This window comes from Crassostrea angulata, chromosome 6, assembly GCF_025612915.1.
Source record: "Crassostrea angulata isolate pt1a10 chromosome 6, ASM2561291v2, whole genome shotgun sequence".
In the NCBI taxonomy this organism is placed as follows: domain Eukaryota; kingdom Metazoa; phylum Mollusca; class Bivalvia; order Ostreida; family Ostreidae; genus Magallana; species Magallana angulata.
This window is the reverse complement of record NC_069116.1, coordinates 1,414,534-1,440,855: the sequence shown is the minus strand read 5'-3', so window position 1 is coordinate 1,440,855 and position 26,322 is coordinate 1,414,534. Positions and strand designations below refer to the sequence as shown.

At 34.3% G+C, this 26,322-nt stretch overlaps 5 protein-coding genes across 5 annotated transcripts; 2 read left to right on the top strand and 3 right to left on the bottom strand.

Annotated features, from left to right (window-relative positions):
- Positions 1-4,401: 4,401 nt before the first annotated feature.
- LOC128188333 (uncharacterized) lies at positions 4,402-26,090 on the bottom strand. The gene is made up of 3 exons (XM_052859315.1): positions 25,573-26,090; positions 24,074-24,277; positions 4,402-6,376 (listed from the first exon to the last, which is right to left on the bottom strand). Exons 1-3 carry the CDS (start codon positions 25,841-25,843, stop codon positions 5,721-5,723), a joined length of 1,131 nt encoding a protein of 376 aa, XP_052715275.1. The 5' UTR covers positions 25,844-26,090; the 3' UTR covers positions 4,402-5,720.
- LOC128188330 (uncharacterized) lies at positions 7,283-18,967 on the top strand. Its single transcript, XM_052859311.1, has 12 exons — positions 7,283-7,623; positions 14,446-14,622; positions 15,518-15,610; positions 15,692-15,784; positions 15,886-16,189; positions 16,394-16,676; positions 16,816-17,052; positions 17,183-17,259; positions 17,352-17,456; positions 17,541-17,755; positions 17,885-18,049; positions 18,198-18,967. Exons 1-12 carry the CDS (start codon positions 7,379-7,381, stop codon positions 18,481-18,483), a joined length of 2,280 nt encoding a protein of 759 aa, XP_052715271.1. The 5' UTR covers positions 7,283-7,378; the 3' UTR covers positions 18,484-18,967.
- Positions 8,386-10,873, top strand: LOC128188335 (uncharacterized). Its single transcript, XM_052859317.1, has 4 exons — positions 8,386-8,667; positions 9,111-9,257; positions 10,031-10,129; positions 10,241-10,873. The coding sequence occupies exons 1-4, from the start codon at positions 8,665-8,667 to the stop codon at positions 10,778-10,780; spliced, it is 789 nt and encodes a 262-aa protein (XP_052715277.1). The 5' UTR covers positions 8,386-8,664; the 3' UTR covers positions 10,781-10,873.
- LOC128188337 (uncharacterized) lies at positions 10,996-13,568 on the bottom strand. The gene is made up of 4 exons (XM_052859318.1): positions 12,142-13,568; positions 11,733-11,879; positions 11,525-11,633; positions 10,996-11,365 (listed from the first exon to the last, which is right to left on the bottom strand). The coding sequence occupies exons 1-4, from the start codon at positions 13,496-13,498 to the stop codon at positions 11,068-11,070; spliced, it is 1,911 nt and encodes a 636-aa protein (XP_052715278.1). The 5' UTR covers positions 13,499-13,568; the 3' UTR covers positions 10,996-11,067.
- On the bottom strand, positions 18,955-20,895 carry LOC128188334 (uncharacterized). The gene is made up of 4 exons (XM_052859316.1): positions 20,693-20,895; positions 19,837-20,049; positions 19,500-19,748; positions 18,955-19,332 (listed from the first exon to the last, which is right to left on the bottom strand). Exons 1-4 carry the CDS (start codon positions 20,765-20,767, stop codon positions 19,069-19,071), a joined length of 801 nt encoding a protein of 266 aa, XP_052715276.1. The 5' UTR covers positions 20,768-20,895; the 3' UTR covers positions 18,955-19,068.
- Positions 26,091-26,322: the final 232 nt, after the last annotated feature.

Sequence of the window (26,322 nt, the reverse complement as noted above, 5' to 3'; positions counted from 1 at the left end):
TCACTATACAAGGTGAAGATTTACCAAAGCCATCTAACGTAGGGAGACCAGGGGTCACCTTAATTGAAATATGCCTAAGGGTACCAGAGGTAACCTAAGTTTTTTTTATCACTGTTGTATTAATTCTTTATATCAATACGGAGACCATGGGTCACCTTATGTCATTTCCAGGATAGAGAGTCACCAGTAATCACTGCAGGGTGCCCAGGGGTCACCTTATGTCATTTTACACTATGGAGAGTGACCGGTCATCCACTGTAGGATGACCAGGGCATCCACTGTAGGGTGACCAGGGGTCACCTTATGTCATTTTACAATATAGAGAGTCACCGGTCATTAACTGTAGGGTGACCAGGGGTCACCTTATGTCGTTTTACAGGATAGAGAGTCACTAGTCATCCACTGAAGGGTGCCCAGGGGTCACCTTATGTCATTTTACACTATGGAGAGTGACCGGTCATTTACTGTAAGGTGACCAGGGGTCACCTTATGTCATTTTACAGGACAGAGAGTCACCAGTCATGACCTTATGTCATTTTACACTATGAAGAGTCATTGGTCATCCATTGTAGGATGACCAGGGGTCCCCTTATGTCATTTTTTAGGATTGAGAGCTACCGGTCATCAACTGTAGTAATTGAAATATCATGAGAGAAAGAGAAGTGACCTATATACATGTATTTCGTACACAAATGTCGTAGTGATTTTGTAAATCAATACGGAAACTGGAGGTCGGCAGATGCATTTTGCAGATGGAGATTAATCAGTCTTCATCCATTCTTTGACTACCTGGTGTTACCTCAGATGATTTTACAAGATGGAAATTCACTAAGGTTATTCACGGTAGGGTGACCAGGGGTCACTTTAAGTAAAAATCGATAAGGGGACAGAGGTCACCAATAGTTTTAGATTGACGTTGCAATTCTTTGATTCAATATGGAGACCTGAGTTTAAACAAAATATCAATACACAAGGTATAAAGATTTACCAAAACCATCAACAGTGGGAAGACCAGGGATTATCCTAAGTGAATATCTAAAAGGCTACCAGACGTCAACCTGGGTCTAAAGACAATGTAGTTTTAATTTTCTTAAAATGACATAAGTCCAGATGTCAACGTATGTCATTTACAAAAACATCCATAAGGAGACCAGAGGTCAGTTCATGTCCCGTATCAATAAAATGATTATTTTCCTAATCTAAAGGTAGACCAGAGATCACCTTATGTCATTTACATGATAGGTATTCAGCCAAGGTAGGGAGATCAGGGGTCACCTGAAGTAAAAATATGCACAAGGAGACCAGAGGTCACCTCAGGTCCTTCATCAATAAAATAATTTTAATATAGAAACGGTCAGATAATGTCATAACAAGATGGATATCCCTAGAAGCCATCTACTAAAGGTCACCTTTGGAAAGCGATGTCTGTCGTTATAATTTTGTCCATTAATAACGGAAATCAGGGGTAACCTTATGTCATTTTACAAGATGTAGATTCAGATAAATCATTTACTGTAGGGAGAGCAGAGGTCACATTAAGTAAAATATCCATGAGGAGCCCTGAGGTCCCCTTATGTCCTACATTAATGTAGCAACAATTTTGTTTATCAATAGGATACCAGAGGTCCCCAAATGTCATTAAACGAGATGTATACTCACTTGATGTCATCCATTTGTTAGATCATGGGTCAGCTTGAATGGAATTTCAAGATGATAGGTCCCGATATGTCCGAAATCAATGTAATTGTTTGTTGATAAATACGAACACCAGATGTCACCTTCTTTTCCAAGATAGACATTTACCTGAAGTCATTTACTGTAGAGAAACCAAGTGGTCATTATAAGAGGAATATCTAAAAGTAATTTAGAGGTCACCTTAGCTTCAAAAAGGTTTAAATTTAATTCAGAGATCAATACGTTAACCAGAGGTCAGATAATGTCATTTTAAAAGATGGAGATTCCCAACAAGCCTTCCACTGTAGGAAAACCAAAGGTCACCTTTGGTAATCGATCTATGTCGTTATATTTTTGTTAACTAATAAAGAAGACCAGAGGTCACTTAATGTCATTTTACAAGATGGAGATTCAAAAAAGTCATCTACTGTAGGGGACCCAAGGGTCACCTTAAGTGGAATATCCAAAAGGAGACCATAGGTTACCTTATGATCTAAATTGATGTAGTATAATTATTAATTCTGTAAATCAATACGGTGATCAGAGATCCGTTAATGTTATTTTACAAGATGAAGAATCATAAAATATCATCTATTGTAGGTAAACCAGAGTTCGTTTTAGGTCATGGATATGTGTCGTAATAACTTTGTTAATTAAGAAGGAGATCAGAGGTCACCTTATTTCATTTTATACGGTGGAGATACCAAAGTAATCCACTGTAGAGAGACCAAAGTAATCCACGGTAGAGAGACTAGGGATAAAATTTTATGAATTATCAATAAGAAGATGAGAGGTCACCTTTAAACCTAAATTATTGTAGTAAATTGTTCATTAATACAAGGGCCAGTTGCCCCCTTCTTTTACAAGATGGAGAATTACCATGCAGAATTTATCCACTGTAAAGAAACCAATGTCTTTTAGGAGACCAAAGGTCACCTTAGCTTCTAAATCAATGTTATATTTTCAAAATCAATACGGATACCAGATGTTATCTTATGTCATTTTACAAGACGAAAATCATGCACTATATTTATATTGTTTATTAGGAAGAACATAATTGTTAGAGGGAACATGTGTCACACAAAGATGATAATAAATATGTAAACCAGAGTTCGCCATATATTGTTCATCATTGGGGAGACCAGAGATTCCATAACTTATAAGGAGACAACAGGTTAAAAATGTGGTGTGTGAAAAATTATACTCTAATCTACTGAACACAAAAGTTCAGACTTTGAATTTATAAATAAGCAAAAACGGTACACATTTCAATCACATTTATTCCTTATTGTTTGTCGTCAAAGGAAGTTAGGGGGGGGGGTAAAGGGGTGACGATTTGCTCGTCTTCATTTATTTCTTAGATGCAATTCACAAAAGGTCCGTATTTACTATTTTTTTTCTAGCAATTTAAATATATATTTTTTTAATTTGATGAGTGAAAATCCAGTCCAGGGAAGTGGTAGGTGGAGCGGGGGGGGGGGGGGGGGGGGGTGGCGAACTCCAACCCTCATGCAACACCTGTAGACATGGGAACACCTACTCCGTAATGACAATAAAGAGACCAGATGTTACCTAGAGAATTAAGTTTATAAGGTTGTCTTTGTTGTATATGATGTATCTTTAGTTAGAACACAAATTTGATGTCATTCCTTTGTTCCAGCAGTCTAAAATTTTAAATGTACAGTCAGATATTAGTGAGCTTCTTAAAATAAGACCGTTACTCGTGGTTACAGTACTGATATCCTTCAAAATTAGACTGTCTCGGGTAAATCAACAATGAAATTCAATAGCAGTGTTTTAGTACGATGTATGCCGAAAACAGCTCTGTATGGAAAAAAAATATCACACAGTTCTCATCACTAACGGGCTCGAACATGTCAGATATTTTTTTTATACAAAACTGTTTTGGCTTGCATCCATTACGGAAACCAGATGTCATCTAATGTAATTTATTATCAAATCATGTTACCATTAAATTAAAGTATCAGTAAAAAGTCTATGGGTGGGCGGCGGGGGGGGGAGGGGGGCAAAACTACTTCTTTCTACAGGCTACACCTACGTATACAGAGTAAGAAGGTGAATAACTTTGATATTTTAATGAGGAGGATTTTGTGTTACATTTAACTTATATATCCTTAGGTGGACCACAGGTCACCTTATGTCTATATAACGTACGTATATCATATATCTTTCAAATAACAGTGAATGTTGATTTTTTTATCCTCTCTAGTGTACTTCCAATACTTAGAGGGGTATTCTTTAATAAACATACATTTCTGCCTGTTGTATGTCATTTCTAAAGGCTAAGTAGTGGTACTAGTTATTCTACTTTCACTTTGCGGTTGTAATGCACTACATTTTGTAGCGGAGTGCACAGATTTGGTAGTTGTAAATAAGCAGGTGACCTGGGGTCCTAGTTGAGCGTACGTTTTATCCTTCTGCGGTTCAAACTATCTATTTTCAAATTTTTAACTCCAAAATTGATTTATCTAGTATTAGCGAGATGGCAACAGTTGTTAAGAAAGCACCGCTGACAGATATCACTTTAATGTTTTGTTCATGTAAGTTGTCAAATAAAAAACAAAATTGAGATTTTTTATTTTCATATTTATTTTCATATGGATTGGTTATATATACAGACATATTTATTAAACTATACATTCCAATTAAATCATATTTATGTAAAAAAAAAAAAAAAACCAAAACAACAACAAACAAACAAGCATATGTACGTAAAAATAATTTATTTATTTGACTTTTAATTTTTTTCATTTTCCAAATGTAAACAATATATAAAGTAACTAGACTTCGTTGAATGGCCCCGCTTTTAGCAAATGACATTAAAATCTAAAGTATTACAATGTATGTATGTAGCACAAAAAGGTTAATTTTGAAAGAGACTATTTTAACTGAAAAAAAGTTTTGCTAGTTTTGTTCTACCCACAGAATAACAAAATTTGATTCAATGGTCACTCCACGCCAATAATTCATTGGCAACGAATGGTATGATTAAGCTTAAGATAGCTATACAATTCTTCTCCCAAGAGTTTGACCTTTGATCTTGAAATTGATTCAAGGTTCAAGGTCACTGCACATCCTCTTCCTAAGAAAACACTATCTGGGAAGTTTGAGCCACATCGCTCACTTGAACAACAGTTCATTGAATCATTTTATTTTAGTTTTTAAATATTTTCCCCATATATTTCGAAGTTAAACATTGAACTTCTCTTGGGGCCCCAGTATTAGACACGGGGTCACTTTTTAAACAATTAAGAATCTACCTTTCCTAAGAATGCTCGCATTGTAGTTCTTGAGAAGATTTTTTAACATTTTTCCTGTAATTTTATTAGTTTGGGAGTCACTATTTTAACAATTTAGAATCTACATTTTTTGCGGATGCTTGCACAGTAATCTCAAAAATTGTAACATTGTTGTTCTTGGGAATTACATATTTAAACTTTCTCCTATCTATTTCTATGATAAACTTTTCACCTCTACTGTATATACTAAATATTTTTATATCAAACCTTAAAACTCTCTTGGGGTCCCAGTATTAGTTCTGGGGTCACTATTTTAACAAATAAAATCTACATTATTTGAGGATGCTTGCATAGTAATCTCACAAATAGTTGCATTGTAGCTCTTCGGAAGAAGATTTTTAACATCATCTCTATATACTTTCATGTTAAACTTTGAACCCCTCTTGGGACCCAAGTATTAGTCCTGGGGTCACACTTTTCACAATTTAGAATCTACACTATCTATACAAGCCTTGCTGTAAATATTGGCATTCCTAGTGCAGTGGGGTTTTTTAGGCTTTTTCACTGTTTTGCAAGTATCTCCCTTTTAAAAAAAGTTGTGCCCTTTGTTTTACCAATTCAAAATTCTCTTTCCATAAGGATAATTTGTACGAAATTTGGTTAAGTATAGTAAGTATAGTAAGACCTATAAATGTGAACATTTTACAGATGGACAGAGGGACGACAGACAACGGGTGATCTGAAAAGTTCACTTGAAAATGCAGCAGAGTTGAAAATTTTCAAATTTCAACTCTGCTGCATTTTCATATTCTTTTTTCGTTTTAAGGTGTCACTTGCATCAAATGTAACACCCTGATCAAAATATCCATTCCATATATCCAAATTTTCAGTTTTTAGCTCAGTTATACCCATTTTGATTTCATTTCTGTACAAATTCAATACTTCATCTGAAACATTTGAATGAAAACCAAACTTTTCACCCTTAACCATTCCCTCTGTAGGTCCAGACAACAGATATCTATAGTTTAAAACTAACCATGTTGCAATAACTGTTTCCAGAAATAATTCAGTGTCATCATGAGAAAACAACGGCATTTCCTGACTCAAAATATAAAGGTCCTTCTCACAGTCATAAAAATGAAACTGCACATGAGTTTTGCTCACTGCAATATATGGCACAATACTAATAGCCGAATTGCATTTTTTCTGATAGAATGAAAAAACTAAGCTTTGAGAGGCAATTTGTGGAAAAAACTGTTCAAGGCTTTTGAACTTAACCTCATTTTGTGAGAGGTTATCTTCTGAACTTTCAAGTATTGACTCAGACTCTTCAACAGGCTCCTCAGGAATTACAGTAGCTGCTATGTGTACTTCAGTTTCAAGAGGGCTTAAAGCTTTTCCAATCACTATGTCAAAAAGTCCAAACCATGTTTTGGGATGACCTGCAATGTAAATATGATTTGATTCAATATCATATTACATGATAGGATATCATATCAAATAACACAATATCATTTCATATTACATGATAATATTCGTATTACGAATTACGACTTGTAGTTGACCTAATATGGTTTATACGCAATTGAATTTACTCACCACGTATAAACCACATTAGGTCAACTGAAAACCATCATGATGTAAGCTAACAATTATATCTTAACCAACTGCCTTTGTATAACTGGTAAATAATTGCTATAACAATAAATATAACAAAAAATAATGTTTTTTGTTATACTTTCATGTTAAATACTGAAATCTGATTGGTTAAGACGCAGTTAATAATATTTACTATTACCCTCAGCGTTAGCAACGCACTTGGCAACGGGTAACATTAAAAAATGTTACATGCGCGAAAATTATGCGCGTACGGTTCGCTGTAGAATTCACGTTATTCCTATATAAAAGCGGTAAAATTTTCTTAAAAAATTTTAAAAAGACATTCAGTATAACAAAATAAATAGTGCCTGTTTGGGAGGATAACAGTTGAAATTGACACCCCTCGAAAACCATTGTCAACCTCCGCTTCGCGTCGGTTGACAATGGTTTTCTCGGGGTGTCAATTTCAACTGTTACCCTCCCAAACAGGCACTATTTATATAATAACAAAGTTACAAGTTTCAATATAGGAATTAAACCTGACATCATAATAATCTTAGAATGACCTCATCATGCTCAAAGGTAGTAATATTTTGTACTAACTACTTAAGGAATATACAGTAAAACTCGTTAAACGGATAATAAACGTCATTTTGTTGGTAATTTTGTTAACAATTCAATCACGTTCCAAATGACTCGCATATATCCATTTTTCTTATATTTAATGATATTATATTACAGTCTTCATTTATTCCTCCGTTTAAACCCATTATATGAGCTTCGAATAATGTTCGCTGAATTTATGCTTCCTGGACAAAAATTCAATTGGTCATTTGCATATTCTGATGACCTTTTGTTTGACCCTACTTCGGCCATTTCGGATGATGATGGCGGACGCCAAACCGAAGTCCAGTCGTGGAAGAAAACCCACGTTAACTGACTCTGGGCGGAAAAGAAAGAAAAAGGAAACTAACGCTTTGATAAACCGGTCGAGGGTATATGTTGGTGAACAGTACAACCGTTGGAATGAATTAAAGACGACCCTCCGGCTACAAACGCATAGTGAAGTTGCCAAAGTTCTTCTCGATCGGTATGTACATGGTGTAGTCCTTGTCAGAAATTGTATAAAATATATTAGTTCTAGTCTAAATAATGTTTCATTATTCTCGATTTGATTTGGCATGGATTTGTCCGTCGTTATACCAATATATTTGTAAAAATAACCTTCAGAGAGATTGGGAAGATTTTTCACGGATGCTGTTTACTTCGTTGGGGCCTCCCAAGGGGTAATCCTAAAAACTAAATAAGAAATTGGAAATTCAGCATTTACGAAGTTAACTCGTTGAAAATAAAATGATAAATTATAAGTTAGATATGGAGGGTAATATTTTGTTGTAGAATATGATAACTAATTTATCTGAGGTTGGAGATATGTAGCTCCCGGTCTGAGAAAATTCGGATGGTAGTCTAACGTTATCCATATCACAGGAGTTTGAATTTTTATCAATAAAGCCAAAAAACTTACTTTATTGACTGACCCATGAGCTATGCGTAAGCATAGCGAATGCTTACGCATAGCTCATGGGTCAGTCAATAAAGTAAGTTTTTTGGCTTTATTGATAAAAATTCAAACTCCTGTGTCCAAATGCTTTCAGCGGCAGCTAAAGTTTAATTAGTACATTTACCATTATTTTTTACAAAAGATGTAAAATAAAAAAAGGACATGTTTTATTTTAGCTCTATAATTAATAAAATGTCAGACTCGTGTTAATAGTTTACAAAACTTACTATAGTACATGTTGATTGTTCAAACCATAAATAACAGGTCCAGTACAATCTCTTTATTTAGCTATATAGCTTTATTAAGCTAGATAGCTTGATAAAGCTACTACAAATAGCTTAACTAAGCTATTTTCAGAGTAAAAAAAACTAAAAAAATTGGTAAAAATAAAATCCAAAAAATCGCATCATGAGTTGTTGTCAGTGTTTACATGAGCATGTGAGAAATACTCACAAACAAAAACCAAGGTATAAAAGCACGTCTCACGAGGAGAACTTTCATTAGAAATTGCTGATTTCATGGTAATAAAAGAATTTTGGTAAAGAAAACTATAAAGACGAAGATTGGAAAATGGTAAGTTTATCATCGCATGATGTATTCATATGACTATTGAATTTATAATAAGAAACTCCTATTTAATGAATGATTAAATTTTATTTAATTTTCTACATATTTTCGCAATGTGCATATGTATGAGGCACAGTTTGTTAGTAAGTAAAACAAAATTAATACAATATGTCAACACTTACAAATTGGCAACAATGGCTCCTCGTTTGTGATTCCGTCCACAATACCGGAAGTTGTGGTGTCAAACTAAACATCAGATGCGGAATCAGGCAAATCATCATCTTTCAGGCCAAAATCTACGGAGGAATAATGCGGTCAAAAATACATTACTTTACATGTCGACATAAGATGAAATTTAAATAGTTATCATCAATTATGTTAATATATTTTAAATGAAAATAAAAGTATAATTTTACCAAAACTACAGTATTACATAAAATATTGTGTAGGATGAGAGAAAAAATCGTGGAAAAAATGTAAAAGGCCAAAAAAAAAGAGGAAAGCCTAGAAGAGGAGGAATTTTAAGTGAATTTATAGAGGAGGACCAACGCAGAAACGACTGCATTTACAAGAGGAAGAATACGATAATCAAAAAAGTAAATATTATTGTTATGGGATATAAATTCACCTTCTATATTCCTTGTATCTTGTAAGGTGTCGGACACCTCCACAATTTCTTTATAGAATTGTATGTAAAGAGCCTTTGTGCCATTTTTAATGTCTTTATTCCATTTATGTTCTTTCTCTTCTCCTAAAGAAATGTTAAGTCTCATGAATCACACGTATACGTAATTTAATATAATATGTGATATTCCAATATTATATTCATGTTTCTACAATACATGTACCTACCAACTTCAAAGTCAAGATCCAGTAGTTCTTCAAGCAAGTCCTGTATTTTTTTAGAAATTTGCTGCTTTGTTTTTTTCTCAATAGAATGGAAAACAGTTCTTTCAGTGGAAGTAAAAAAAATGGGTTCTAATGAGAGTGAAGAAAAATATAAAGAATTGTTTTTTAAAGCCTCTTGCAGGAATAGAGAACGGTTGTTTTTGCATTTTTCAGAAAAGTTTATTAAATCATTGTCCAAAGTCTTATTTGCCAAACTGGTATGTTCTGTTTCATCAAACGGGGAATTAAGGTATTCAGAATGTCTTAGCTCTGCTCGCCACTGATGAATTTCATTCTGGAGGTCCGTGTGATAAATCTCATATCCATCGTCTTTCATGTTCAATTGTTTTTTAACATTTCTTTTAATCTAAAATAAAAATTTAATATAGCCAAGAACTCATATATGAAATGAGGATGTATAATTTAACACTCAAAATTTGATTATGCTATTTAAATATTTTTATTTTTATGTACATTATAGGCAAAAGAATTGCAAGACATGACAAAGTGTGATGTATTAGTAATAATAAGAAGTCCATCAGGAAATACCGCTACTTTTGCCTCGTCATGTTTTGAAGAGGTATTTCATAAGAATCATAGATTTGTGATTTACAGTTCTTAATATTTTTGATAAGTTAAAATTATTCTTTTTGTTGAAATAATGGATGTAGTGAATTTTCTATATTTTCAGACTTTATCTACCGTGATGCAAGGTAGCAGTTTGAACGGTAAATCTAACACCTCTCAAGACCCCCCTTCGACTAATGTTTCCGAACCTCTATCTACAGACTTTTCTGCTATCATAACCTCCCCACCATCTCCTAATACTACTTCAATTTCTTCTGCACCGTCCCCTTCTGTTAACTCCCTTCCAAAGCCTTCTTTCCCATCTCCCAAACAATCTAAGTTTTTCTATTCTAAAAATACCGTTCAAGCTCAGATTCATTCGGAAAACACAACTATCTTTGATTCTCCTGTCCGGGCCCCCACCAGAGAAACATTAGTGAGTAGGAAAAGGAAGCTGCCTGAGAAATCTTCCCAGACGGAGCCAATCAAAACCAGAGTAGCTGAAACATGTAACATTTGCCTATCTGATATTGAACGGGGACATTGGGTGGGGTGCAACAAAGCAAGGTGTGGGTATTGGGTACATGATAGATGTACCGGTTTCTTTTTCTCCTCTGCTTCTGTAATTAAGAAAACTAAATTCCTGTGCCCCTTCCATCGTTAGCAGAAATATTATTGTATTATGGTTAATGTGTGTGTTATTATAGTTACTGTTAAAATGTTATGCCATTATTTAAATTAAAGATATTATAACTGACTTCTTCCATAGTATCTAAATTTCTACAGGACTGCTGCCAATGTTTTTCTTTTGGTGCACCACTGGGGATCCAGCTCTTTGATTGTCTGTTTTTCCCCTCCAAAATGAAATCGCATCCTTCTCCTTTGCTGGGATGACCAGACTCTATATAATTTTTCAAATACATTTAGTAAAAAATAAAAAACAAATTCCTTTTATTTCGAAGCAATATAACGTGCATTACTCAGAAAAAGAAGTAAGTGCTCTAATAATAATTTCTTACGGGAGAAAGATTCATGCTGCTGGATGTAAGTTTGCACATCAGGTGGGGCACAAACTCTGGTAATTATGTCTATAATTTCTATTTTTTGGTAATTGGTCTTGGATATACCAAAATATATGGGAGAGAATTTTACTCTGCTGGCCATGATAACACCAGTATTGTTGCGCCGTACTCCAGCTCGAAACAAATACACTGCGAGAGTGTAGGTAAATATGGCCTCCATTAAAAACCTGTACATATTGTAAACATATATATATATATATATATATATATATATATATATATATATATATATATATATATATATATATATATATATATATATATATATATATATATATATATATGAAATTAAAAAAATTCAAATATTTATATGTTGAAGTATGTACTTGTAATTTGGGTTTTTGACACTCTGACACCATTCATAAAAGTCTGAGACTGATGGTTCTGTATTTCTTTCATAACAGTCCTTAACAAAAGGATGCAGCAATTCGTCACCTATATATATATATTTCGAAAATTAAGTTTATACAGCCATACAAAATGTAAAATATAGGTAAAAGTTATATGATATAACGCATGAATATTTAATCACACCTGTGCCAAATAATAAAATCTCGATAAACTGCATGGCCTTGTGGTGGTCATTGGCATCTAAACAGGACTGCAGTGCCTTTGGGGATCTATAGCCAAGAAGTTTGGCCAGATCAGACCCAAGTACTTCCCATATCAACTTGATGACAGCTTGATAAATTAGAAAATATATCAAAATACCTTATTTTGGTTATATGGTATAAAACAAAAATAATTGTATATGAAAAATTGAAGTAATGAAATGTAGGAAGATGCAGGGATCTAGAATATAAACACCCCCCACCCCCTTCCCCCACCTTTAACCCCACCCCCCCCCCCTCCACCTCCCTTGCAATCTCTAGATCCGCGCATTCAAAATTTGCCTTTTAATTTTTATAACATAACACAAATTAGATTTATTATTAAATATCACCTTTTGACATATTTATTTCAAAATGACCAAGTCCGGGCTGGATAAGAAGGTCCTGTAACTCTGGATTATCATTAACTACTTTGTGTGACAGTAGATACGGTAATCCATCGCAGCCCACAATGGACCATTGTCTGCTGTGTGGTATGTCAAGTTCAGCTTTCAGTGATTCCAGTACAGATTTAACTGCAGCTAAAGAGCATGGATTAACTGATATTGGATTTCCCATTTTTATTTCTGGTACATGATTGTTTGCGTGCTCTATAAATGAATACATGTCAATTTTGGATCTCGATTTCTCACTAAATTTGGTTTTCTTGTCATTTTTTAACATTATGGATATTACGTCCTCTGATGATGAAAGTCCTGGGCGCTGTTGTTGAAAAATAATTTGTAATCTGTTCTGGATGAAAGTATCTCGCAGAGATCTAAACAACACTTCTGAGTGGTTAATAAAATTAAAAACTGCACTAGAAAAATCACAAATATTTATATTATACAACCAATGTCTTGGAGAAAAAGCCTGATGAATCTGCAAATTTGTAATAGGTTTGGGAAAAAAATGTACAACAGTTGTTATATAGCTCAAAATAGCTTTGGCATCGTATCTTACACGCCAGTTTCTTGCTAACACTTGATTATTGTCAAAGTATGTAATGACATCATCAACATTTCTTACGTAAATTTTATTTGAAGAATGTTGCTGAATCCAGTTTTGTAATGTTGAATAACTTCCAGCTGGATGGGCACTACAATACATGTCGCAAACTGTTCTACTGGTACACATGTAATAAGTTAATAAATTAAGGCTGAAAGAAAATGGCATGATGATGTTATTACCAACTAAACTATACAAATGTTCAACAGCATAAACAACTTTTGTTTTTTCGGCAGGTGACATTGTAGAGAAATCTTTCTCACATAGAGAAAATACAAATGATGTTATTACAGTGTCTCTCTCCTGTATCCATGTGTCTATATCACAAGCTTTTAAAAATTCTACATCTTTGTATTGTAATGAAATATTTTCATTAAAGTCTTGTTTAACATTTGCTTTTCCTCTCGTGCCAATGGCTTCCAAAATTTTGTTAATATTGTTGTCTGAAATGTTGTTAGTTTTTATGATATTCACAACTTGTTTCACAAGTTCATCCTCTTGACTAGGAACAGTGTCGTTAATTTTTTTGGTTGCATAATCAGCACATGCAGTGCACAAAAACACACAACTTTTTGTAAGGTGCCCATTGTCTATGAGGTAGGTAATAACAGAAGCACGGACTTTTTTATTTGATAAGCGGTGAACTTTAAAAGTCCTACCCTTGCTGAATTCCCCATGATCTTTGCAGCTGCAAGCTGGCATTATTTACCTATAAAAATATTTATAAACACCAAAAATAAAGGACACATTTATACCCCCCCCCCTTTTAACGTTACAAGCGGATAAGAAGGCCAGAAGGCCAGAATAATGCCCCAGTTATATTATTTCATTTAAAAAATACATTCATGTACTATTTATCTTATTGTTGATCTTTAAAATGCATATAAGATATAAATAACTGTTTAATTTAAACTATGTATTACTTCTCGGAGTGAGCTACCATACTTTTGATGACGAAAACGGATAAATTACCGTTATTTGGTTTTCCTCTGCAACTAGTTGCTTGTCAGCATTTCCGGTGATGCTTTTGGGAGAGCAGCCATTACGAGTTTTCCATGTAGAGGTAAATTTTCTTCAAAAAGGCTTAACATATACGAAAACTAGCATTTTCCACACCGTTTACATGGATACCACATTCTTCTATAGCCCTGTCTCCTTGTGAGACGTGCTTTTATACCTTGGTTTTTGTTTGTGAGTATTTCTCACATGCTCATGTAAACACTGACAACAACTCATGATGCGATTTTTTGGATTTTATTTTTACCAATTTTTTTAGTTTTTTTTACTCTGAAAATAGCTTAGTTAAGCTATTTGTAGTAGCTTTATCAAGCTATCTAGCTTAATAAAGCTATATAGCTAAATAAAGAGATTGTACTGGACCTGAATAAGCCTCGCGAATATATACACCATTTCAACTTGTTGGATAAAGCAAATATAAAATCACACAATATAGATATCCTCTATCTCTGTTCAAACGAGCTATTTACTATAATTTAGAATTTACTATGAATAATTGTTATGCTATTCATTGGCATATCTTTTCCTTATTATTGTAATAATTTCACACTTCTCTCTTCTGAAAAAAAAAATCTGTCCTAAACAAAATTATTGTTCTATTGAAATATAAATGATTATCTTTAATTCATAAGGTATGATCAGAGTGAAAAAGATACCGAACTGCCAGTTAAACAGAAAAGCAATGCTGTTGTGGCAACTCCTGATTTGACAGCAAAACATGGTCTGACATCAACACCAGGACCTAGTCATCAACATAGTGTTCAAATTCCAATAGATGTTTCAGAGATCTCCAACACAGATACAGATAGGTAAGTAGTATGTACTTTATACATATGCAGCAAAAATTCAATATGATTAAAATCAGTCGTTGTGATATGCTACCGCTTTTGAGAGCGATAGTGTATCAAAACAGCTGATTTTAATCAAATTGAGCAAAAATTAATTCTTGTGCAAGTCAGAGACAAAAATTTCTACAATTTCTTAAACCATGTTAATTATATATATATATATATATATATATATATATATATATATATATATATATATATATATATATATATATATTTTTGGGGAGTTGATTTTAATCAACTCTCCTATGCAGTTACTCTGGCAAACCAGAAGTGAAACAGTGTTTGGACCTAAGCACAAATCATCACCGCTGACAAGACTTAGTTCTTTAAATTAATAGAAAAATTTAAAGTGATGTATGCTGAAGCATTGTTTTTCAGGAAACTTATCAATAAACACTTTGAAAATAGTCAGATTTTATATACCCGATAATACGAACAAATAAGATATATTTTTATAGTCTCATGTATTCCTACGCCAGATTTTAATATAGCCTCGTTCAACCAAACGCTCGGCTGTCTCCATAAATCTCTGAGAAGCAGAAAGGCTCTTTTGCTTGTCAAAGATTAATGGAGACGGCCGAGCGTCTGGTTGAATGAGACTAGAATTCGATATCAATAGTGCTTGGATCCATAAATTTTTTAGAATTGCTTCGATTACTTAAAGCAAGCGCAGTTTCTCGATATTCTTGTTGTTAAAATCTAAAATTCATATAATAAAAAAGTGGGTAATTCAAATACAGACTAGAAACTAATTGCCATGCAAGATAAGTTGATTTTAAAATAAATGATAATCGACAAAATCAACTCCCATCAGTACTTCAGTACTTTGATTAAATTTTCTTCTTATTTTCAGTGATGGGGCAATATCAGGAATACAGGCATTACCAACAAAAAGGCCTAGAAAGGAAAAATCAAAGCTATCAAGCAGTTTTCTTGATCCATTTGAGTAAGTGTTAGATACCCAATTTCGTTCATTTTATTAGGCTATTAAGCATACTCAATACATTGAATGCATTTTTTTTTTTAGGTTGTCAATTATAGATATATCTGAATCAGAAAGCCAAAATGAAAGCCACAGGTCTGATGAGGATTATGACCCAAGTTTTAATATCACTATAAGGTACATATACCTTTTGTGCTTTTTTACTTTGTCCTTCTTGTTAACCTCATAAGTACATTAAATATGATATTTTGTTAACTTATACATGTAATTTTTTCCAGACCAAACAATGATGATTTTGATTCTCTAAAGATTTGCAGTGGTGTGAATGATGATGGTTCTGATGATGATGATGATGATGATGATGATGATATTATGGAAGAGGGGGGTGTGGATCCAGGCCCTGATTTGATTAAAATAACAAGTATCAACCCTGAGAAGTTGACCTCAGATCAACCATTTCTTGTTTATTACCAGTGTTTAATGCAATTGATTGATATATGCATCCAGGGAAAATGTAAGGAATGTGGATCAGATGTAGACCTGACAAAGAACATCATTGGGTCAGCATTACATTTGAAATGGGTGAGCTCATTTATCACAAGTTTTGATGATTAAGTTGAATGCAAATATTTTGTGGATTTTGATAATTACATGTATTGGTTTTATTTGGAGGTTAAATTCAAAATTGTAATTAAAATATATCATGGCCATAATTATTTTCTTTGCATTTTAAAAGGAAGATGAAAATATTATAACATTATTTAGAAGAATTCAATTTGATTTCAGACATGTAGAAAAGGACATGTTATCAAGAAATGGTGCTCGCAGCCGATATTGAATAGGAGGATGCACAGTGGGGATCTGATGTTTGCATCTGCTGTCCTGCTTTCAGGGAACAACTTTCAAAAAATTTCTTTATTTGCAAAGTTTCTGAACTTGCCCGCAATCAGCAGCACAACATTTCACAAGATTCAAAGAACTTACCTTATACCATCAATTGATGACTTTTGGTTAGAAAAGCAGGAAGAAACCATCAATCTTTTTCGTGGTCAGGAATTGGTCATTCTTGGTAAATAAACTACTATTATATTATGTGTGTACATATACTTGTACTTCAAGTTAGAATATTTATTTTCAAATCTTTAAAAGTACCAGGTATTATGTTTATGTTTGCTGAAAAGGTTTAAGAATATTTCTGCATTTTGCAGGTGATGGTAGAATGGACAGCCCTGGGCACTCAGCGCAATACTGTTCCTACACATTCATGGAATATACCACAAAGAAGATCCTTTGCATAATTACTATGGATAAAAGAATGACAGACCTAAAAAGTACAAACTTAGAGAAATCTTGCTTTGTAAAAGGACTGCAGTTTCTTCTGAACAGGGGTTTGAAAGTTGTTGAAGTTGTAACTGATGCTCACGTACAAGTTGCTTCTATCATGAGTAAGTTTCACTCAAATAATTCTTGTCTATATTAAATTCATTTTTCATAAAAATTGAACTTTTAAATTTTGAATTGATTTAATTTTAATCAGTGTTCTCTTTATATATTGTTTTTGTTTTCATTTCACAGAAAAAGATTACCCAAATATTTGCCATTCATTTGACATCTGGCATGGTACTAAAAATTTGGGAAAGAAAATAATGTCAGTAAGTATGATCACCAAAACTAAATAAAAGCATTTTATTCATCTCTATTGATTATTCATGAAGAAAATTGATCTCCTGGTTTTTTTTTTTAGATTGGACAAGAGTCAAATAAAAAAGAATTACTGCCATGGACAAAGGATATCATGAACCATTTTTGGCATGCAGCGCAAGTTAGCGATACATATGAGACGTTCATAGTAAGTTTCTTCTTTACTTGTTCAACTATCCACTGCTACAAGTTAATGTATAAATATATTATTTTTTTTGTCAATGTTTTTCAGGGCATATGGTTTGGATTGCTTCACCATGTCACTGATGAGCATGAGTGGATTCTCTCCTACAGTGACAATGGCATAAATGCCTGTCAGCATGGTCCCCTGACTGAGGAAAGAACGAAGGGATGGCTGAAAAAGGATTCCCCTGCTCACATTGCTTTACGCCATGTTGTCATGGATAAGAGACGCTTAAATCAGATACACTACTATTTAAACTGCAGGTAAAACATGTTAATGTTAAGCATGTTAGATTTACATGTACATGTATGTAAATATATAGTGTTCAAACTTTTATGAATGCAATGTTCAACTTACATGATACATCTTTGTTCTATTTTTCTCTTCTTTAGGAGTACTGCTGAGCTTGAAAACTTTCAAAATTTGATTTTGGTGTATGCCTCTAAAAGATACTCGTACGGTCCACCCACGTACAGGGCACGAAATAGACTTGCAGCCTTGGATCACAACGGGCATTTGGAAAGGGAGACAAAGATTAACAAGGATGGAAGTGTTAGGTCTGTATCCAATCATTGGATCTTAGGTCATTTGTAATATTTACATAGTACATGTACTGAGAACTCTATATTAACAAGCTCTTTCGACAATTTAGATTAAATACCATAATATATTATAATGTAGTTGAGAATTGTTAAACTATTACAGGTATCAGAGATCCTTCAACAAGAAAAGTGGAATATGGTCCGTCCACGAATTGAAGGAGGATAAAACTTATAATTACATCCAATCTCTGGTTGAAAAGATTGTCCGAAGAAGATTAGATGATGAAGAAGGAATGAGTGGAAATGTTGTTTTGGAAGCAGATGATCCAAGAAGAATATCGAAGACTCTGGCCCGCATTCCTCCTCCCCCAACTGCACAACTTGTGAAGGAGAGGAAGTCACGATTTGAAGATCCAGACAAAACATTAGACTATTCATGGGACTCTTGAAGTTATTTTATTATACCCCTGCTCTGAAGGAGAAATGGGTATACTGTTTTACCTGTGTCCGTCAGTCCGTCCGTCTTTCCTTCCATCTGTGTCCGTAACAAAAATTTCTGTCGCATTTTTCTCAGCAAGTATTTATCACAGATGCTTGAAATTTTAACTTATTGTTTGTTTAGGCATGCCATATGGTGGGATATTTTTTTGTACCAATCGGACGTCAACTTCCTGTTAAATGACAACTTTGTTTATTTTGCATATTCACATTAGAGCGGGGGTATTGATAGTGAGCATTAGCTCACAGATATCTTGTTGTATAATACAATGCATGCTAAAGGACTGGATACAAATTCTTACAAAACAATATTATCATTCTATGCTGAGTATGTACTTTATATGTCACTTGAAACATAAATGAATCCATGTACATGTATGTTTGAACAAAAGCAGAAAAAAGAAGAATTAAATAACAGACTGTTAAATTTTAAAAGATGTATGAGTTTTAATCTCTAATTGATATACTGTTACACATATTTCATATACAAACATCAGTGCAATGAGATTTTAAAAGTCTGGAGTTGGTAGGGACTGCTATGCTAGTCTGCCATGCACAAACCCTGAATATTGTCCAAAAGGATCAGGAAAAGTATCTCTAATCCTCCACACGCAACAGCTTGGAATCACTCGACGATTCCCAGCACCAAGTCGGCCATGCTGCCAGAGAATGTATTGCCTGTAGGCAGTATGACGGTTACCCCTGTTCCAATCGTTGTCATTTGGAACTGCCAGGACATCTTGCCTATATGTTCTGGCAACGTGAAGGATCAACTCATCTAGAACTACAAGGTCAAAATCCTACAAAGCACAATTAAAACTGATCAGCTTAAGAATTTAAATAGGGTACCATGTTATAGACTGCGGTAAATATCAAGGATGATTAAATTTCGACGCTAAAATTTGACTGAAAAATTAAGTATCTTGTGCACAATACAATACACATGTAGTATTGAGAAGCAAATTACTCGGATCCTGGAGAAGCAGTTCTCTGGCAATTGTCCACAGCATAGCCGTTCTGCTTCGGTTGGCATTTCTCTGCAATTTCTGCAGGAACACCAGTTTGGGCTTCCCTGGTCGGGCGATGGGTGATATCCTTGCTGCACCCTAGTCCTGCTTCCTGCCTCAAGAATATCAAACACTAAAGCTGGATACTTTTTGGTGACATCAAAGAGCAGCTCTCGCACGTTTTCTTCTGGAAGGTTATTAATGCGCTCCTGCAAATGAAACCACAATCATGTCTATGTATGATTTCAATAATTTGTTGATTTACTTACACTGGTGTCATTATTATAAATACCTTGCCTTCAATTCTGTGGATCTTTCTACTCTGGCAGTTGCTGCTATTTCAGCTCTGTTGGGGGTCTGATCTTGTCCACCACGTCCACGACTTCGACGCGTTGTCAACCCTCTACCTCTGGTCATGCGTCCTGCTCTCCTTACTCTTCTTTGACCTCTGCCTCCCTGCCCCCGTACCACTCTATCTACATCACATCTTATATGTTCCTCTTCAGATGTCTGCAACATCCATGCCATTGTTTATTTTAATTTTTATATGATATAAGCCTAATAATCAGTCAGCGGGATTACAATATTCTTTTTATGGGATATCAAAACTAAAATGTTAGTTATAAAAACATGTGTCAAGTCAAATCTACAAAAATATACAAGTTGTTTTAATATGCTTCAATTTATCAATTCACTTTTTTCATACAGACTGATACAATATGTATTCAAATATTTCGCCATAACCAATGAGTCAGGTAATGCATAAATGATGCATGTCAAATCACTGGCACCTGAATTTATATCGATCAGTTGCTCAACAATAAGCCCAATATAAATAAAACTCTACCTCATATATATATTTATTTTTATGTATTTATATATTTATAGAGGAGGTACGATTTTTTTATGTTTGGCTTATTGAGCGACTGATTGATAAAAATTCAGGTACTTGTGGTCAAATTATCGTATTGTTTTATATTACAGTTTCCCCGTTTTGGGCCCCTTTGAAGGGTGAGAAACACAAGACCCGTTTTCTAAGCAATTAAATTTTATTTACCGCTTCACTGAATGTTTATTGTATCACATATATTGCCTACTTACATTAAAGATGTTTTTATACAATGTTTCATTCAAAAAACTTTTTAAAACTCACATTTTCGTCATCGGTGTCCATGCTTGCAGACATTCGGTAATCTTCGTTGTCAGCAGCGCGCGCGCGACGAAGCATCTTCGGAACTAACGACGGTAGTTAATTACGTAAACCAGATTGGTTTTATTTACACTTAAAACTATAATATATCGAAATAAGTTATGTGTTTTAACCTTAAAATTGTCAATTTTTGTTATTGTTATACGTAAGGAAAAACGTGTGTAATGCTTTTGGGCACTAAAAATTGTATTGATTTGAGCTTTAATATCCCTAGATATAGCGAAGTTTTTTGGAGTCCCCTGTAAAATTCCTACCAAATCTTTGCAAAATGTTACAGTTATAACAAATATGAATATATCAAATTTACCAATATAGCGAACTGATTTTGAGTCCTGCAGGAGTGAATAATAATGAAAATTAACAATTTTTATAACAAATTTCTTTACAGTATAAAAAGTTTGCACTACCATTCAACAAAATCAGTTGAAATGAATATATATTTCACTCAAGTTTTTATCAAATTCACAATTCGATAATTAAAGGTATCAAAAGAATATATTTAAATTTTAAGCCTCAATTAGCAAAAATAATAGTCTGGTAAAAGAAAACACGTATGCAGTGAATTTGCTATAATTATTATTACGAATTTGTTATACAGATTAAAATGAATTATGGATATCACAAAGCAAATCCATTGGTTCTTAGGACTTTACTATAACCAAGTTTACACAGTCTCCACGTGACTGCTGTTTAATGAAGTCCTACCAATTCATAAGGAGGTGAGATATAATATTATACACAATATCAAATCATAATACAATATCATATCATGATACTTATTGTATCATATGATATTGTATCATATAAAATGATATTGTACAAGGGTTGTTCCGAAATTTTTGAGACAACACAAAAATTTCCCTTTCTAAGTGATGAATTTTAGTGAAAATTGGCATAAACATTTATAATAAGGAATCTAAACAAATAATTGAGCAAAGTAATATTACAAAATTATATATAGTTTGTCTACAACAGTACATAAACACTTTGTTACTTATCGTGACTAACATATGTGAAAGTTTCACTTGATTTTGATATGAAATACAGAGATGGTACAGAACCACAACAGCAATCTGACAGCGACGGTTTATTGAATTTTGACGTCAAGGCGACAAAGCAAAATACAGCAATTTGGGGGAAACCTCTGAATAAGACCTTTTTTGGTGAAGAAACTGCTTAAACAACAAGAGGCCCATGGACCACATTGCTCATCTGAGCAAAACTGGGTTTATATGGGCGTTTCAAGGATATTGAGCCATATGTCCCATTAGTAGATTAACAAAAGAGAAACATCCAAATTTTACACTTATTTTTGCATATACTTAATCATCAACATAATTACCTTTATGGAAAACCATTTTTATCAAAAAAAGATCATATGCAATATACTAACCTAAATTTTCAGTTGCAGTTCATTCGCGGTTTAATTCAAGTTCCCTTTATTTTAGTTCCCCCCACCACCACAACCTTTCTCCCACAACTACTTTTTGTATTTTATAAAAAAAAATTCCTATATGTGAAAGAAGAAAATTGTTCCACAGTGCACTCAATTTCTCAAATTAAAATCATTTAAAAATTTAATTAAATTCTCCATTGTAAAACGATTGTTGTTTACCTGGACGTTTCATAACCTGACTCACTTCACTGATGAATAAATTTTACTGAAAAATGTTGTCACATGATATGTTAAAGAGCTATAAAAATTATAATCAATATATCGCTTAATTGTACTTATGCCCACCCATTACTTTCATTTTTGTTAAAAAAAATACAAATGGCTACAAACAAAGATGATTTTCCACTGCAATTATTTCTTTTAAGAACAACGATAATTCTTTTATCCTCATAATATGAATGTGTCAGAACTATTGAAAAGTTAAAAAAAAACATTTTTATTTACTTGTGTTTGAAAAATTATCTAAATTGGTGTAGATTTTATATAATTTATTGTATAAGAAGGGGCAACAGAGAGAAGTATTTAATGTTTAAATCAACACATTTCAAACGAGCATGACTTAAAATAAAAAATGATCAATGTATTTTTAGCAGTGTCTATGTCTATGTCTATGTAAAGCTCGTGTACATAAACATATGTGTTTTCGATATGCAGAATAGGATTAATTAACATGCATAAACCTTTATTTTGTGCTGATCTCTTTAAGGAATTCATAGTGTGCTCCAACTGGATTAGTATTATGATTTTGACCAATACAAGTGAGCATAATACATGTACAATATATAGTAGCACAATTTTATGAGACACCAGTAAAATAATGTATGGACAAAAAAATTCGCTTTATGAAGTATAGCAAAGTACAGGCTGATGCCAGGTCTATTTTAATTTTGATATATAACACTGCATACCAAAAAGCAAAAACACGGTATGGGCATCCACAATAACAACATCTGAACCCAGGGTTGTCTCTAAGACCCGGGATGCGGGAAATTCCCCCGCCTATAATGCCTTAATAACCCAGCTATTATTGCATTTCAACACAATTTAGCTATAAGCAAGACCCCCAGACCCCCCCCCCCCCCACCTTCTACTTTTTTATTTCTTTCTTCTACTTCAATTTTTAGAGACAACCCTGTGAACCTCACTCAAATTTGTGATGCATATTATATGCATTTATTTACATCTACCATGTGTATTCCTCTTTTTCTTACGGAAAAATACAGTCAATTCATAGCTCTATATATAGAAACAGCCAAACTGAAATGTACACGCCCCATTTATCGATTGGTCGAAATCTACAGCGGCTGAAAGTGACAGGACTGAAATTAACATGCCCTGTTTATCGATTGGTTTGAATCTACAGCAACCTAAGTAAACTCACGGACTGCACGAAATAATCATGATGAGGAAGACTCTAAGTATCACAAGAGACGATTTGGCTGTTTCTTTTAGCTAACGTACTTATGTACAGTAACAGTAATTTAGTGAATTTTACTAACTTTTCATAATCAATTTATTAATTAGTTAGAGAAAAATGTTAATAATAACAATAAAATGCTTTCTTTGATGATTCATGCGGGTTATGAAGGTAGCGATCATTGCAGGAAAAATTAAAAATTATGTATTTTTTCTGCAATGTCGCTACCTTCATATCTCAAATGAATCACCAAAGATAGCATTTTATTGTTTAAAAAAAATAAATGAGGAAAACACAATTTGCTACAGGGTAACATGTACTAGAAAGTGAAATATTACTTAAAACCAAACATGTACAATTAATACTGAAATTTCATTTGCTGTAGCCTACATAACAAATGAAACTTTAGAAAGGAAGTGTGGACCAGGTTAAAAATTGTACATTTACTTACCAATTGATGTGTCACCATACTTTATTAGCGATTTGCAGGAGCATGGACACTCCAAGACTTTATGGTTGCTACAACTGTCTAGAATATAGTCCTGGACCAATGATAATGGTGAAAAAAAATGGACAGCAAGTCTTGCTGCCCACTCTGTCTCACTTTCTTTCCTTTTTGATCCTCCAGATACATTATGCAGTGCTCTGGTTGCTTCTACAATTATAATTTTACATAATTATGGCTAAAATCTAAATTACATGGACAAAATTGTCTATCCAGTTGTAAAAAAAATTAAATATTTATAAGTATTGTTCATAATTATGAGCAATAACCTAAGCACTTGGAAAATGTCAGGGTCAGCTGCCCCACCCCTCCATATCCACAGGGCACGCACCCCAGACCTCACAAAGTCAACATGCCAGTCCAAGGGGGGCCTATTTAGGGACTAGGCACCCCAACCAGGGGGATGATCACGTTGCCCCACGCTCAGACTGATTTACAGTAACAGGGCTCTGCGACTCTGACCCCCACCATCAAGGGACACAATGTTCAGCATCAAGCGGGAGGACCCCCTCTTCAACACACTTGTACCAGCCACATGTAAACCTGGGATATGCCCTGACCACACATAATCCCTGCCCCCTGGGCTGTCAACCTGTGGTTAGCCCGGATGGAACGGGCTGTCCAGACTTCAAGAACAATTAAGCTGAAAAATCTGAAAAAAGCCCTGAGACAGCATAGGAGAATTTCAAAGTTCCTGCTGGGGGATAGCATCCAGAAGCAGCATCGAACTCAGAGTATCCCTGTTCTGGTGTCCTCACGGACGTACCGCGGAGACCCTTATCACCCAAGATGTACCTAAGAGACCCTCGTCACCCAAGACAAGTCTCATTGACCAGACATAGTGGAGCAGCCCCTCCTGGATCGGACCAGCAACCCAGAGAATGACTAACACTTGGACTGTCCCTGGAATTTCTTTTGTTTGTTCGGTGACCTATGTCATTTGGACAGGCCATGGTATCACTGCTGTTGTTCAATGTTGGAATGCCTTTTCCCACTTCCTAGTTATTAGGTGGTCTTGTTAACCTGCTCCTCTCAAAGAAAACAGGGGGGAGTGTAGTGATTGTGGACTTATTCCATGCGAGTCCATGGTACCTTACTGTTATTGTAAAAGTAGACAATAAATACTACAGTACTAATTTTTTCCTACAGAGTTTGTATATGAATAAGGTTAATCAGTCCAAACTTTTTAGCGCACATTTCTGTCCGTAAAAAATGCACAATTTTTTCTATGGGTGACACTGTAGTGTGGCTCCCAGGTCGTCCATCCTAATTTTTTTCAGACCGGGAGCAACAGACCACAGAGTTCCAAAGACTGTCACACAATCCCTGGCTACAGTGAATTGTATCAAATTTGAACCGTTACAAAAAACTTGCCATCAGGTCATCAGAAATACTTTCTGGTAGGCCTACTTACAATTGACTTAGAAAATACATATTAATCTTACCTTTCAAATTCGAAGTGTAGGAGATTAGTTTTTGTAGTAAATGGTGATCACTCCCGTCCTGTTTGATGCAATCCAGAAGCATCTGATGTCCATTGCCAAAAATCTCGGTGAAGGCGTACACCGTCTTTGACATCTTAGCAGCATGCACGCATGCCTCGGAAAAGCATATTGCTTCCCTGACACCTGCATCGCAAAGTTTCAGCTTTAATGACGACAAACCAAAGAAAAGATCCATTTCTAGTCTTTCCAACGGTGCACTCAGATACGACATTGTTGAGGAAATTTTTAGAATGTGTCACAAGGGCAGATGGCTTTAGTGGAGCTACCTGCAAATAACAGTTTTTAGCGTATTTATATCGACTATTTTTGGGAAAGGCCGATCCCGACTGCATTATATAATAACAGAGACATAAATAACATTTATGTCTCTGATAATAAGATAAAACGGCGCCTAGCGCCCAAACTACGAGGTGTGTTATCTAGCCTAGTCCGGATCCTTGGGGGTACGGGTGTCACCTGACGGAATGATCATCCGGTCTCAAAAGGGGCGATAATTAGGCACCAATTTCTGGCGTCATAGCCCTGAGTTGACCCTATCACACGGGTTCCATACATTAAAGGGTCTCTATACCGGGCGCACAAGCAAAACTGACCCTTATAAAATCAGATTGTAACAACATGTGTATCTATACATCAATAGAAAGATAAAATTGTGAATTTTGAAAATATTTAAAAAATGATGCACATGTA

Bases quoted from the DNA above. Each gene is read 5' to 3' on its own strand.
- LOC128188330 (XM_052859311.1), top strand. From the start codon at position 7,379: ATGACCTTTTGTTTGACCCTACTTCGGCCATTTCGGATGATGATGGCG. The intron at 15,785-15,885 runs GTACATATACCT...AATTTTTTCCAG, and splicing joins AGTTTTAATATCACTATAAG to ACCAAACAATGATGATTTTG. The intron at 18,050-18,197 runs GTCTGTATCCAA...AAACTATTACAG, and splicing joins AACAAGGATGGAAGTGTTAG to GTATCAGAGATCCTTCAACA.
- LOC128188335 (XM_052859317.1), top strand. The intron at 9,258-10,030 runs GTAAATATTATT...TGTACATTATAG, and splicing joins AGAATACGATAATCAAAAAA to GCAAAAGAATTGCAAGACAT. The intron at 10,130-10,240 runs GTATTTCATAAG...CTATATTTTCAG, and splicing joins CCTCGTCATGTTTTGAAGAG to ACTTTATCTACCGTGATGCA.
- LOC128188337 (XM_052859318.1), bottom strand. From the start codon at position 13,498: ATGCCAGCTTGCAGCTGCAAAGATCATGGGGAATTCAGCAAGGGTAGG. The intron at 11,634-11,732 runs GTGTGATTAAAT...ATATATATATAG, and splicing joins GATTTTATTATTTGGCACAG to GTGACGAATTGCTGCATCCT. The intron at 11,366-11,524 runs GTACATACTTCA...CAATATGTACAG, and splicing joins GTCAAAAACCCAAATTACAA to GTTTTTAATGGAGGCCATAT.
- LOC128188334 (XM_052859316.1), bottom strand. From the start codon at position 20,767: ATGCTTCGTCGCGCGCGCGCTGCTGACAACGAAGATTACCGAATGTCT. The intron at 19,749-19,836 runs GCAAGGTATTTA...TTTCATTTGCAG, and splicing joins AAAGATCCACAGAATTGAAG to GAGCGCATTAATAACCTTCC. The intron at 19,333-19,499 runs GTAATTTGCTTC...TGTGCTTTGTAG, and splicing joins ACTGCTTCTCCAGGATCCGA to GATTTTGACCTTGTAGTTCT.
- LOC128188333 (XM_052859315.1), bottom strand. From the start codon at position 25,843: ATGTCGTATCTGAGTGCACCGTTGGAAAGACTAGAAATGGATCTTTTC. The intron at 24,278-25,572 runs GTAAGATTAATA...TTATAATTGTAG, and splicing joins CTACACTTCGAATTTGAAAG to AAGCAACCAGAGCACTGCAT. The intron at 6,377-24,073 runs GTAAGTAAATGT...TTTACATTGCAG, and splicing joins GTATGGTGACACATCAATTG to GTCATCCCAAAACATGGTTT.